This window comes from Diorhabda carinulata, chromosome 5 (assembly GCF_026250575.1).
Source record: "Diorhabda carinulata isolate Delta chromosome 5, icDioCari1.1, whole genome shotgun sequence".
NCBI classification, from domain to species: domain Eukaryota; kingdom Metazoa; phylum Arthropoda; class Insecta; order Coleoptera; family Chrysomelidae; genus Diorhabda; species Diorhabda carinulata.
In genome coordinates, this window is record NC_079464.1 from 8,227,148 (window position 1) to 8,241,933 (window position 14,786).

At 33.4% G+C, this 14,786-nt stretch overlaps 1 protein-coding gene across 1 annotated transcript in view; it reads left to right on the forward strand.

Moving 5' to 3' along the window:
- The first annotated feature begins 5,252 nt into the window (after positions 1 to 5,252).
- The window catches only part of LOC130894512 (uncharacterized), a 76,602-nt gene continuing 67,068 nt past the window's right edge, over positions 5,253 to 14,786 (forward strand). Inside the window, exon 1 of the mRNA XM_057801393.1 lies at positions 5,253 to 5,316. Coding sequence (XP_057657376.1) covers positions 5,253 to 5,316 — 64 coding nt within the window. The remainder of the gene's footprint in view (positions 5,317 to 14,786) is intronic.

Consider the following 14,786-nt stretch of genomic DNA (forward strand, 5'->3'; position numbering starts at 1 on the left):
AAATTTGGTAGCGGCTTTCTATTATTATGATTATTAATATAGGAAGTAAAGATTCCGGGTTTGAAATATTGTGTACTCTTGAAGAAATCATGAGAAGGGAAATACGGCAACATCAAATTTATTTCTGGAAAAATCTAAAGAAAATAAATGAATGAAAATCCCCTATACTATAGTCCAGCTATTTTAAACTAAAGGCATCCTTAACCCGGCTTTACATTCGTGGGGTTTAATAAACTCCAGTTTGAAAATGAAACCAAATGTAAAGCTATGCGCGTAACCATCCCTGTAGCTTCCCAAATATGTATCCGCCCTCTATTCTGGGTCTCAACTCAATACTCGGTTGACACTGAATAAAAGTATATGTATTATTATGTATTCGTGTAACTATATGTTTTAAAGTATTAATTTTTCATTTATTTTGAGTTCTACGCAGCAAAAGGAAGTATTTATCATAAAGTAAGTAAAAACAAGTTACTTTAGTCACGTGGGAACTTTTTTTTATTATTATAAGTTATGTTAATGTTAATTAAATTTTTTCTTCAGAAATACCGATCATGTCTTACAAGGAGGAACAGAAAAGGCTCCTGGCGCTATGACATTGATTTGATTTCTGGAAGTGATAACAACTCCGGCACAGATTCCGAGCAGGATATAACAATGGAAGATCAAACGTCTAACAATGGTCCGGACTAAGAAATATCAAAAGGTGAAACTCGAAGTTATTTCTTCTTCTTCTTCCTGCTGTGTATAGACATCATTGCCTGTTTTTTTTTCACATCATTGCCTCTGCTCAGTTACCTGGGAGGTTGTCACTCCATCTTTTCCTAGGTCTTCCAAGGCTTCTTTGTCCTGCTGGTAATTTGTCCTTTGATATTTTCACAATTCGTTCTTCCGTCATGCGGTCTAGGAAGTTATTTGGAAAATACAAATGTGAGCCTCCTCCAAAAAAAAAAAAACAAAAATATGTATGTTGGAAAAGATGAAACCGAGTGGAATAAACAACCTGAAAGTGGACGTGTTCAAACAAGAGCAGAAAACAATATTACTCATTTGCTTGGTGTTAAGCAAGTTGCAAAAGATGCTAAAAGTGCTCCTATACTCCTTCGCAATATCTGAGAATTGATGAAAAGCTTGAGTCATTCCGTGGAAGATGTTTCTTCAAACAATACATCCGAAATAAACCGGCGAAATATTGCATCAAAGTAGAAGCCTTGGTTGATGCCCGTTTCTACTACGTTCTAAATAAGGAAGTGTATCCGAGAAAAACAACCAGAAGGGCCATACAGCGTTAGTAACTCTGTAAAACCGATTTCTAGTTTAAACCGAAATGTGACGTTTGATAATTGGTTTACTATTTATAACAAATTTGCTAAAAGAGCACAAGCTTACGTCTGTGGGTACCATTAGAAAAAACAAAACATGTATTTCAGCAGAATTCATATCAGTACGAGAAAAGGAACCAAACCCGTCGTTATTTGGCTTTCAGAAAGATATTACACTTTTATCTTACGTGCCCAAGAAGAACAAAAATGTTTTGCTGACTATTGACAAGGAAACAGAAGAGAAAAATTTACCAGAAATAATCAGCTTCTATAATTTTACTCAAAGCGGAGTAGATGTAGTTGATGAACTATCGTCAACGTACAATGTTTCAAGAAATTTACGTGGATGGCTACAATTGTTTTTTCTTTACTGAATACAGCTGCTATTTATGCCCCTGTGATTAACAGAAAAAAAAATTCAAATTACAAACTTTTGAGAAGGATTTTTATCAAAATATTAGGATTACAACTAATCCAAGGACAGATTGATGATAGGAAGAAAAACCCGAGGGAATATTCGTAAGAAAATTGGAAATTTTGACAAAAATAACATTAAATTTCCACCGGTCGAAGGTTTCGAAGGTGTTCCGTATATTTATCAATTTTCTTTTTGCTCCCCTGTTGTTAAACTTTTGTTTTTTAAACATTTTTTAGGGCTGGAATTTTTATTTTTTCTGATTTTTAGAGAAAAAAATGTGCTTCTCAGAGGGACACAATACATATGGTTTTCTTAAAAGAATTTTTGATAAAGTATTTTGGAAGGTTTGAAGTTAGAGAAAATGTTAAAATTTGGAAACTGGGGTTTCACAGACTCCACGTATGTACTGGTGTAAGAATTTTCCACCAATGTAACGCCGGGTTTATTATAACTGATAAAAATTAAATATGCCAAATTGGTAGCATTTTGAAACGAAAATAGTTGGGTATAAACCTAACAAATCTAATTCATTCTTAACAAAGGCATAGTTTTTTTTTTTAATTTTACAGACAACAAATATTTATTGTTTAAAGTGAAAGTTTCAGTTTTATGTTATTGAAAATAAGGGTGAGTTTCTATTTATCACAATTATAGATTGAAAAACGCATAAAATCTAGCGTTTCATAGTTATTGGAGAAACCAATTCATACATGTACCCGTTACATACATTCATATAAAAAAAATGGTAATCTGACGCGGAAAAACGCAACCTAATCAGTAACTATTTTTTTCTATCATGTGGAAATATACATAACAAGTTTTCTTATTAGTAAGTTCCATTATTAATTGCGCAATATTTGAATTCACTGTATCGAGAAGAAAATACAGATCATACGTTTGTCGTACTACAATTCTAAGTGATTCTGGTGGAAACATCAATTATAACAACATGGAGCATGGAGCTGTTATTAAAGGGTATATAACAAATTTTTTCAACACAAAAATAAATTAAGCTCCTCGAATTTCACGAGAAACTAATAACAGTAGTATTTGAAACCAACCTTCTACAACATATAAGAATGAAGGGACCAATTTGACTTACATATATTCACCACTTGAATGAAGCTTTATCTGATAATAGAACAGACCCAATCGTGATAAGATCAAAAGTTCACATGAGTCAAACCCAAAACCAAAAATATATTATTTGGTCATCAGTTTTCCTTAATTTCGTTGTCTACGATTAACTTTCTTTACTAATTGTCATTTATCTGAGGAGCTCAATCACAATATCCTGAATTTCTATTTGAATTTAATTTTTTTCGTATCTCTAAAGCTGTAGAAAAAATAATGTATGCAACATGCATAAAGTGTCTTTTTTCACTATTCTCATTCGAGAAAAAATTGGTACTTCATGCATTTGTTGCACAAATTACTATTATATATATATATTAATCGGGTTAAAACGTTCTTCGCCGTCTTCCGATTCCCAGTTTCCATTTTTCTCGATCTTCCCAAAGATCTTCTTCCAATCCTCTCTCTCGAATATCCTTCTCGATACCTTCTCTCCAGCTTAATCTTGGTCTTCCTCTCTTTCTTCTTCCTTGTGGTGCCCAATTTAAAATTTGTTTGGGTATGCGGTCTTCGGGCATTCTTTGGACATGTCCGTACCATCTTAACTGATTCACCCTAATGTCTTCCGTAATCGTATGTTGCACTTTCATGATCTCCCTGATTCTGTCGTTTCTTATTTTTTCCAGTCTTGATATTCCTGCCGCGCGTCTCCAATAATCCATTTCTGTGGCTTCAAGCATTTTCACAGTTTTTTCTTTTAGAGGCCAGACTTTGCTACTATATGTTGTTATACTTTTTATTATGCTATTGTATATTCGATGTTTGTTTTCCTTGGATATTTGTTTGTCCCACAATACACAATACAAATTACTATTATATGTATGTAAATCTAAAAACTATAATATCAAATTTGAAGACGACAATTGAACCGGATACATATATGTTTACCGTTATCTGAAAAATTTCTAATCTATTCATTTGTCCACTATTTTTCAATCGACCGTTATATTATATTCCAATAGGTGAAGCAACAGACACAACCAACTTCTTATGTATGCAAAGCACAAAAGAGATTGTGCCCTATATGCGACGGTTTTTCCAATTGTATAGTAAGCAGAATCATATAAAGGAAAATCCGATTATTTTTTTTTGGACCTTTAGAAGTATCCATTACGGTATTGACATACATATTTCGAGACATCAAAAAAAAGAGTATGTAAACATATTCATCGATGTTTCTGAAAAGGTCGCCAGAGCGGTTAATTGAGAAATGTAATACGGTACAGTTTCCAATCAATATATTTAATCGTTGTTTCGATGGAATTTCGTTGTTCTAGAAACAGTTGAATCTTGTGTACAGCATAGAGACATGTCCCTTAAAAATATTCGTAGGATATCAGATGTATATAATCAGATGATGATGACATTTATTGAGGGTTGGTCGAAATGTATCTAAACTATCTCTATATTACATACTCGCCTAGTGATAAAATTAGAATACCAAATTTAATTTTCTCATCTCAAGAAAAAGAGTTTTATGAAACTTCTGATGCTGAAGGACTGAGCTCCTGTAGCACTAACAATTAGCGAATACATTATAGTGAGTTTTAAACGATTGAGGGGTTCAAAGCTAAAGTCCATAATATGTGATTTTGAGAGTACAGTAGTTGAAGTTTTTTGTAAATGAAGCTGCTAGCAAATTTTCTTTTGCATTTCCAACAAAAATTTGGATTAAACATTTTAGCATGAATACATTTTCCTTTCTCTGTTTAATAGGTTTTTCCAACATTTCTCAAGAACTTTCGTTTATTTTTTGCCCTGCTGGGTTCGTTTCTAGATCTTTTTCTACCTGGTGTGTCATTTTCAGGACCTTCTAAAGGAAATAAAAAACCGTTAAAGACTTTTACAATAATTTATGTTGAGTGACATCTCACCATGGAAGTTAGCTACTACATCGTTCGAACGCACCAATTGGGCTAATGGTAGTTCAGATTCCCAATCTGAAAAGAGATAATATTAATTTTTTTATTACGTAAATAATCCTAAACATGCTTATTTTAGACGTTGGTAACTATAACCTACAAATATTTCATTTTTCGAGAATCTTCAATATTATTGTTGAGAATAATAGTTCAATGTCATTGCTATTAGCCTAACTTACCGTCAGAATTCATTTTAACACTCAAAAATCATTCAAAGTGAGCAATAAGCAGTCAAAATAATCAAAATCTTTACGATAAGGCACGCTAAAATATTGTCAAAATAGAACTAATGGACTTGGTTTACTATGGCACCGAACAACTCTTTTGTGTTATAAGGTGAAAAATCCAATTTATGGACTTGATCCACCTCAGCTTTGAGCCCCTCAATTAAGTGATAGAATTGAATTGAATCCAATCAGAACTAAAGAGCAACTAGATAAATATACAGTGTGCAACATGAAACAATACCCCAGAGAAATCAGAGAACTTGTTCCAAGATCAAGGAAAGCCAAAAAACCTGGTAAGTAATAAGGATTTGCAAAAAAAAGGAACGCATTTGAGCAAAAGAATCTCTTTCCGCTTTGTTCGCTTTGTTCTGTCCAAAAATTTCTGTCCCATTTTTAAATTCCTTGTCAAATGAAGTGATTTGAGTCTGTAATCTATGACTGTATGCTGAATGAGTCTTCTCGAAAATGTTTTTTATTTAAGAAGAAATGATAGGAATTATAGGTAATTTACAAAATAAATCTTTTCATTTGTCCATGATAGTAATTTTTTGATATATCTAATACATAAGTCACATATCTCATAAAGTAAAAAGTTAATTCGATTCACTATATACTTAAATCGAGCACCCACATAGTTCAAATGGTCTGGCGCAGAAACCTTTTAAACGACTTAGTAAAACTTCTAACTTTTCCTCTGCTCCAGATGTCTTTGCCATAGGGTGCGTGGTGTTTCGGCAGCTGGTTTGTCGGGAACTGTCTCCGCTTTTCTCAATATTGGGGCTGCTACCGGCATTTCCTTTCTACCAATCCGCTGGACTTCGGTTCAGATTTAGGAAATTGAGTTCTACTCATAACAATTCTCCCTGATTGGCTTCTCGCCCCGATGAGTACAGCGGAATGATTTCCTTCTCGATAGATAGAGATAGAGAGGGAGAGAGTCTGAGAGAGGAATATTTTTGGTGGAATGAGGAAATTTTTATGGTCAGGAGGTTCATTGAAAATGGTCCTGATATAGGAGTTAATTCTCTGCAGAGCTGAGGTTGTGGTTTTTGCTTGTGATTGCACTACGCCAGACTAAAAAAAATAAATGACCCAGCGGGGTTTGGATAAAAAAGAAAAAAGAGGGAAGCTACAGCATAAAAGGTAAAAAATAAGGGTGTCATCAGATTCGGGGATTTATTTTCTGATTAAATTTTTTGTTTTTTTTCAATGTTGTTTCTCCGTTTTTATTCATTTGTTATTTAGTAGATGATGAGAAAGCAGAAAATAAGGGGGCGGGCGATGATTCTTCTCAGAAATGTTTTTTCATTTAAGAACAAATTCTAAGAATTATAAGTAAATCACAGAATAAATCGTTTCATTTATCTATGATAGAAACTTTTTGGTACATCTAATACGTAACTGACACATCTCTGTATACATTGTGTAACATAAGCTCATACAATAAAAAGTGAATTCGATTTACTATATACCTAAATGGAGCACCCACATTTCGTGAGTTTTTTTAGGGAGGTCGAAAACAGTAGAATTGTAACGAATTATAGGAATCGAGTTTAACCTTATAGAAGATACATCTGCCTTAAGGATACATTATTAGATTTGGATCACTTAAGTCGAGTCACGTTTTGCGGAGCTTCTAGCCACCAACCTCCTTCGTTTCGTAGCCGAGAAACGGATTTTCAAATAAGAGCCTAAGACAACACATAAAGCCCTATTTAAAGTTCCTACTGTATGGTGGTGATGTAAGGACATGATGTAGAAATTCTTAGTGACTAAATTGTCAATTCCGGTATATGCAAAAATAAAAATTGATGTATTTGTCGTAGTTCTATATAGTACATTCGTGTAAGAAATAAGGACAAATTTTGAGCGAAAAATTCGAATGATCCATTTGATTTGCAAGTGTAATTTTTAGGTGATGGAAAAACAATTGTTTTTATTCATGAACTACTACACCAGTACACACAATTACATTGATTGGTGGATGTTTCTATCACTAAGTTGTCGTTTGTTGAGATCTGAGATGAATTGTTTTCTATTTGGTAAGTATATCGATGAGTGCCGTAGTCTGGTTGGAATTTTGGAAACAGAAATCATTTTTCAATTTGTTTTCCAACTCGAAGTTATGGTTCGAAAGTGAAGTGGCGTTATTAATCTTGCAATTGGGGTTTAGATCAGCTCACTATAAAATAAAAAGACGAATTAGGCTGATTTACAAAAAGTATGAATTTTTTTAGTACTGTATATAAATTTACGTCAACTTCATTACGTCAGTAATTCTGCTTTGAGAATACACTCTGTGAGCTAGTTTAAAGAGGAATCAACCATACAAGTAGGTAGTGTCGGTGGTTGGAGCTAAACGAATAAGAAAGAGATAATCACCAAAGCCACAAAAGCCCTGATGGTGTGCAGAAATTTAGCAGAGAGGAGTTTTAGTCGTGACATAAAAATCCTACCGAGGATATACACGGCAATTGTGAGATTAATCAGAAAAGAGGAAAGCTCCAGCCTAAAAAGGTAAAACAAACAGCTCCTCCAAGTTTGTTCCGTTGTTTTTTTGATGTTGTTTGTTTTTTTTGTTCTTTTTAAATTTTTTCTGCTTATTATAATAGAAAAGCAGGAAATAAGGGGGCAGGCGAGTACAGCTACGTTTGCATTAATCCCTATCGTTGGCCATTTAGCAGGTGAACTGGTTCACCAGATTACAGAAAAACTGCAGATAAACTTCCTTATCTTTTAATGTTAGGAACTTCATTACATTCATCTACAATAATACTTAGCAGTCTATAGTTTAGGAATAAATGTGAAGTTTCTCGCCCTCAAATTAATAAGTTTTTGTTTACCTTCAGTGACTGAAAATGATAATATGGTTATCGGAACGTATGTCAGACAGTGCAGTTGCGAGTGTTGGTGTAGTGATAGTGTAAACAGTGTGTTGAGTATGGATATCATCAACAGTTCCAAAAACTCCAATATAGTAATTATGTGTTCCCTTCAACTTCATATTATTCATAATGGTGGTAAATTCGGTCTAGCGAATCTCCTTACTTCTGTGTAGAGTAAATAGTAAAGCAAAGCAAAGAGTAAATAGGGTAAATAGTTGCACAAAATTATTCATCTGGCCATCTCACAATACCTGTAAAATTTTTCCAAGTCGAGAGATGATACTGACGTTTTAATCATAAAAACACCTTTTGTGAAAGAAAACTGCCGTTGTCATCGGAGTATTTCAATTGAGCACACTGAATTACTCCAATAATGAATTTTCTTCAAAAAAATTGAATAGACAATGTAAAAACAAAAGATTATTCTTTAAAAAGTTCTGGAGACGAATTTCATTTCTGCATGCGTTTAGTAGTTCTTCTGCATGTTTTAAAACAGAAGAAAATTTTCATCAAATCCAGTTGAAAACGTCCGTACTTGATGAATCAGTATAATTTTTTACTCATTTTATAGCAATTAGCATACAATTTTCTATTCTATCCCATCTAATAATTATCTCTTATAACTTTTCCACTAATTTGACGCTGTTGTAATGAAAATAGAAGGAAATCCTGAAAATTTAAAACGTCAGTACGATATATTCTACAGCACTTCATTAATTATTATTTTCAGTTTCCACGACTCTTATTTCATATCTTAAACCACTCAATATACCTTAATTGCAGGTAATTTATAACCCAAGCGATAATGTTTTTATTTATATGCAACTTAAAACATAGCATTCCAATGTGGCGAATTATAGATTCATATAAAGATAATATCTCATTGTAATGTAATTCGATTTCTGATAAAATATATTACATCGATTAATTACGGTCGTGTTCTAATTAATGTAGAGGCATTCTCGTCTGTTATCGTGTGTATTACAATCGTCAATTGGGAAAAATAATAAAATTGAAGAAAATCAAGCATTTTTCATCGATTTCGAAAAACCAAGCCAACCAAAACTAGACTAATATACATTGTAAAACAGTGATAGACAAAAATCGATCCAAAATGATGAACAATTAACATAGATAAATTGAATGACTTGCTTTGATTTGCTATAATACTACAAAACATGAAATTGTGGTCTAAGTAAAGTTTTCGGAAACAAATCAATGTTTTATCTTTCTGAAATCATAGTTGTATTAGTTGGCTATCAGGAACTGGAAAATATTTGGGGTTTGTTCAGTAAAATTTTTGTATTGCGATTCTGGGATTCAAACTGTTGTTTGTTTCACACTAAGGCTTCCAATAGCTCAGTTCCCATACTTATTTAACTTAAAAAAACAAGATCCAATACTGATTAGACTGAATTTTTGTGAAATGTTACAAGAAACGAAAACTCTCAATCCCAATTTTTTTGAGTGTATCCGTTTAATCGATGGGGTCTCATTTACGCGAGAAAAAAATTCCAATTCACATAACGTTTACTAATAAATAATAATAATAATCGTTACTTTATACCAGCATCGGTTATTACTTCATAATATTTAAATAAAAATATTTCGGAAACGGTATAATTATGGACTTTTATCAAGAGTACCTTTTTGATATGAAATGGGATGGAATTGATTGAAATTTTGCTCTGTTCGATACTACTTGGTACGAACCGCCCTCTACGAGAGTCAGACATGAAAACAAATTCATTGGATCAGCTTCCAAAACATATTCGTATAAAATTTTAATACTATGTTGCCAGTGTTGCGGCAAAACTGTAAAAAATGTGTCTTTAACGCCCTTTATCTTGAATACGGATGGCTTTACGAAAATTTTTACTAAACCAATTCCAAATATATTTCAGTTTTCTATGTATCCTAGAGACAGAATTATCTGGTTTTGAAATAGCCTGTATAGGCAAGAAGTTTATTCATTGAGAACGAATGTATGACGATTATGATAAGTATTTCTGCTTGATAATTCATGTTTTGGAGTTTTGGAATTAGTAGGCTAAATAACCTTTCATATTCTACTATAATTTCAACTGTTTCCGTTCCGTTTTCGTTGTTCTTATCGAAAATGAAGATATAATGCCTTTACCTGTCGCTTTTAATTTATTTATCTCGCATAACTGAACAGTATTATAGTGAAAAAAAGCACTCGCAAACAATAGACATCATTAAAAAGACGTTTTTGAAGGAGTCGCCTCACATCACGAAAATTTTCAAGTAAAATCTGAAATAGAAGGTATAATAAAAGTAATGCTACCAGTTGTCGACTATCGAGAAACACAAAGCTGCAAGTTAAAACAGAATTAACATTCAGTCCTTTGTATTATACTGAAAATATAATCCGGCTTAAAGGATAGAATGAAATTAGGACCACGATTGGTCTCCTGTTATCCAAGAATTCCTTAGTTATAGAGAATTTTCTGAAAAGTATCATAAAAGCAGTATCGTAGAAATATTGCATGAAAAAGAAAATTAAATCATTTCGAGTCTAATTACGATTTTTTGTATAGTTCAAATTAGAGATTTCCAAAATATGTTTGACAAAAGATCCTTTTCTAAAATTAACTAATACGTCAGACCCCTTAACCAAATTGCTTTTTCTAGATTTTTGCGACTTATACAAAGTACTCACCAATTATGGTTCTGTTTTTGAACTGAAGTACAATTCATAATTATTGATATAACTTACTTTGAAATAGTGAAGCTACAAATCAATTTTTTTAAAAAATAACAATCTCAAAAAGAAGACGGACAAAATTTTAATAAAATTTTTGGGTGAAGGACTTTTTACAAATCTAGTTGAGTCTAATAATTTCTAACCTTAAATTTCCCCTTATCTCGTTAGTTTTCAACCGATTTCTTCAAAAAGTGAATAGGTATTGCTAAACAGAGTTCCAGAATGCAGAATTCCAGAATCACACTCACTGATCTCTATTCATCCTACAATTTTGTTATCTTCAACGCTCTGGTGGCAATATCGGGCTCTGGCTAATTCAGTGTTGGCAGATGTGATTCACAAAAAGTTATTTATTCATTCAGGGACGTTATCGAAAAATATAGACTAACACTTTCACTTTAATCAATAGGTGATATTAACCTTTTGATTGTGGTCTATGGAAACAACGGCATCTGACGGGAAAAAAAGGAAACCGACTAAGCTACCAAAACCCTTGTGATTTTCTAGAGATCGCCTTTTCTATTATTGCAAGTTTTCGAATCAAGTTTTTCTTCATCTGAGGTGTTTATGGCAGGACAAAAATCTTCTTTCTATAGTTGTTTTTGGCCTACTCCATCATGAGGATGTCTTAAAAATCTCCTATCACCAACGTCACAATTCACATTTACAACTATTTGTGAAAATTGACTTTCTCCTTCTACGACTAAGATGAAAAAGAGGCCGTTTCATTCTTCCTTAGACATGGAACTACAAACTCAACAACACTTCAAACAATAATCATTTTGCTTGACCTATGTTTTCACTCGTATAGGTAGGATGCAAAATTTATATCTGAGTCCTCCAAGGAAGAGTCTCCTAACCGATTTTGTAGCTAATCTTTACAGCTGATCTACCAATAACTGGCAGTGGGCTATTAACACTATATAGGGCCCTTTATGCTTCAAAAAAATTTCTACATTAAAAGAAGATCCATGTTTGGTTTAAACAGGGACACATTGAAGTTATCAAATCAAAGTTCCTGTTATGTGCATAATTTGCAAATAAAATTTGTAAATTCCAACTTCTAAAAACTAATATTGCTTAATACCTACCTAAAAGTTCACTCACACTAATTTAGCAGAAACACATGCTTACCAGGCGGAAGCAGTTAGGACTTCGACTTAAGGAAATACATTAGTTTATTCTCACGAAATATCAACTAGTAATTGAACACAAATTCCTGACATATAGAAGCATCTTTAAGCCTATATACAGAAACTGAATTCATCTCTGGGGAACAGTCAGTGATTCCAATATACAAATCCTGCATAGATACCAGAACAAAGTTGTGTCCATCATTCTCAAAGTTTCCAGATATGTGCATAAAAGTGTTATCGTCAAATTTATACCAAATAAATCGAAAAAGTATGCAATTTAGTGACAAATATTGCAACGGAGTGTCGATACATCTAAATAATCGAGATTAATAGTTGTTCATTAATAGCAGTGAAGGGCAGCGTCTTAAAATAATGGAATCGTCTGTCTTAAGAACTAGGCTTATGTAAAAATAAGTAATTTTTGTTAACCCTATTTAATTATAAGATATTAGCATGAGTATGTAAGATAGAACACTAGGAGTATCGACTATATATACGAGTGCTGCTATATTAGTTTTGAGATTCGGCAACACTGATGAGATATTTCTAATTTTCTACGAGCTTCGAAGTGAATTAAACCAACAACAGTGAGCCAATTAACTCCGATTTTTTGTGATGAAGTACCATTTTGAACCACCATGTTTGATTGGGTTCTGGATTCAATCGTGGTGAAATTTCACTACAGAATGAATTTCCTGAAGGTTATCCGAAATCGGCTGTCGTGCCAGACATCGATGCTGTGCTTAAGCTGATAAGGCAACATCATCATGTAACAAACCGTGAGATTGACACACATTAGATTCAATATTGCATGAACATTTGGCTGTCAAAAAAGTTTGTTCACGTTGGTAACCGCATAAATCAAAAATCCTTCAAAAAAATCTCGTGTCGATTGGTGCGAAGAAATGATAAAAAAATTCAAAGACGTCTATGAGATCGTGAGAGGCGCGTCTCTAAGTACCACAGGCTCAATACGAACAGCTCCAGCAAAGACTGATGAGGTCATACTGAATCGTACTATACAATTTAAAGCTGAAAAAACTGGTCATACGAAAATCTAAATGTAGGCTGCAGTCGAAAATCCAAGCAATTATAGCGCCTATGACCTTTGATGTTAAGAGTTTGAAGGCACTTATTACCGACAATGAACGAGAGATCCAGGTCCGTAACACACTACATGAAGGATCCACCAGATATAAGGATGACCCCAGGATGATTGGCTTGATCGGAGCAGGCTTTTGTCACCACGTTGGTAACCGCATAAATCAAAAATCCTTCAAAAAAATCTCGTGTCGATTGGTGCAAAGAAATGATAAAAAAATTCAAAGACGTCTATGAGATCGTGAGAGGCGACGAATCATGGATCTAGGGATATGAACTCAAAACTTGAGACCAAAAATAGACTGTATGGGTTCTTCAAGACGAGCCATATCCCACACAAGTTGTTCGCGTACGAAGAACTTTTGGAATGAAAGAAATACTTCGATAATTAGTTGAAACCTATGCAAAACTGTGTTGATCTTAATGCACCAGCTTTCGCAATTACTTTGTCTGACGCGCTTTCCACGTTATCGTCTTTGGGGAGCAGATAAAACAGTGTGTTTCGTATGAATATTCCAGAAATTCCAACTTAGTTAGAAGTCATAGCAGATTATTACCTCATAGTAGATTGCTGAATGAATTGATATAAAAATAGTTAATAGCTTAGGTTAGGTTAGTGTAGGACTATGTTACCCTTTATTTTCCACGATTTGTAATCTCAGTTAACTACTTTAACACCATCCTATCTTTACTCCTTTTATACCTTATTTTGAGTATTCCCAGCTTGTGTCATCCCACAACATCTCACCAAGGCAGGGCACTAGCAGATGCTTGATCGTCCCTTCTACTTCGTTACACTCTTTGCAATAGTTGTGCGAGAACACTCTCCATTTCTGAAGTCTTGTGCCAACAATTGAATGTTGGTGATTACTCCAATAATCATGTGGATTGCGGCTCCTGTGAATCTTTGTTGATAGACTTGGTTGAGTTTCTGGTTGAATGACAGACATAGAGGTCAACGAAGAACAGGCCATAGCCTGATTATGAAAGAAAGAAGAAGATGAAAAATGTCTAGTTAAGCTCCTTGTCTGTGCTGATAGTGATAAACCTCAGTTGTATCATCACATTGGCTTCTACAATAGGTGTGGTAATTTTAAAATATCCTTTAGGTAATGCGTTCATGTGAGTGAATTTTGATAAAATAACATCTTGAAGTATTACCGACAATTCTGACATATGCGAAAACAATGGAATTTGATTAAAAAAATAAATATTAGGTTTTTAAAAATTCATTACCAAACATTCACATCTTGTCCAAATTGATTGATATTATTATAATGATTATAATCAAAAACGACGAGGATAACGCGCCGAGAATTCGGAAATTAAGTAATTTCCTCCGTCAAATTTTGTGAGCTAATTCTCAGTAGTTAATATTTTTTCCTGCCTATTACTCACCGTGGTGTCGGCTTAAACTATAATTATTAACATTTATTTTCAGATATGACCCCATTAGATTTAACAGGTGAACTGAAAAACTGAAACATTATTTTAAATTTCTCCAGAAAGGAAAATTGTAGTAGGGAAGTCCAAGCAGAGATTTTAGAATTCACTCGATTGCTAAGGTGAATATTAACGGCTATAATCTACATTCTATTGTACTACTTTCATCATAAGTCAAATAAAAAGTACATAGAGTTCAAATTTTCATTGTTGGCAGATGTAAAATTTATTCTCTGGTGAAAATATGTACTTTTATAAAAGAAAAGAAAAATAGTAAACATGGTATAATATCTAGTCGGCGTCTCTAAGTACCACAGGCTCAATACGGACAGCTCCAGCAGAGACTGATGAGGTCATACTGAATCGTACTATACAATTTAAAGCTGAAAAAACTGGTCATACAAAATCTAAATGTAGGCTGCAGTCGAAAATCCAAGCAATTATAGCGCCTATGACCTTTGATGTTAAGA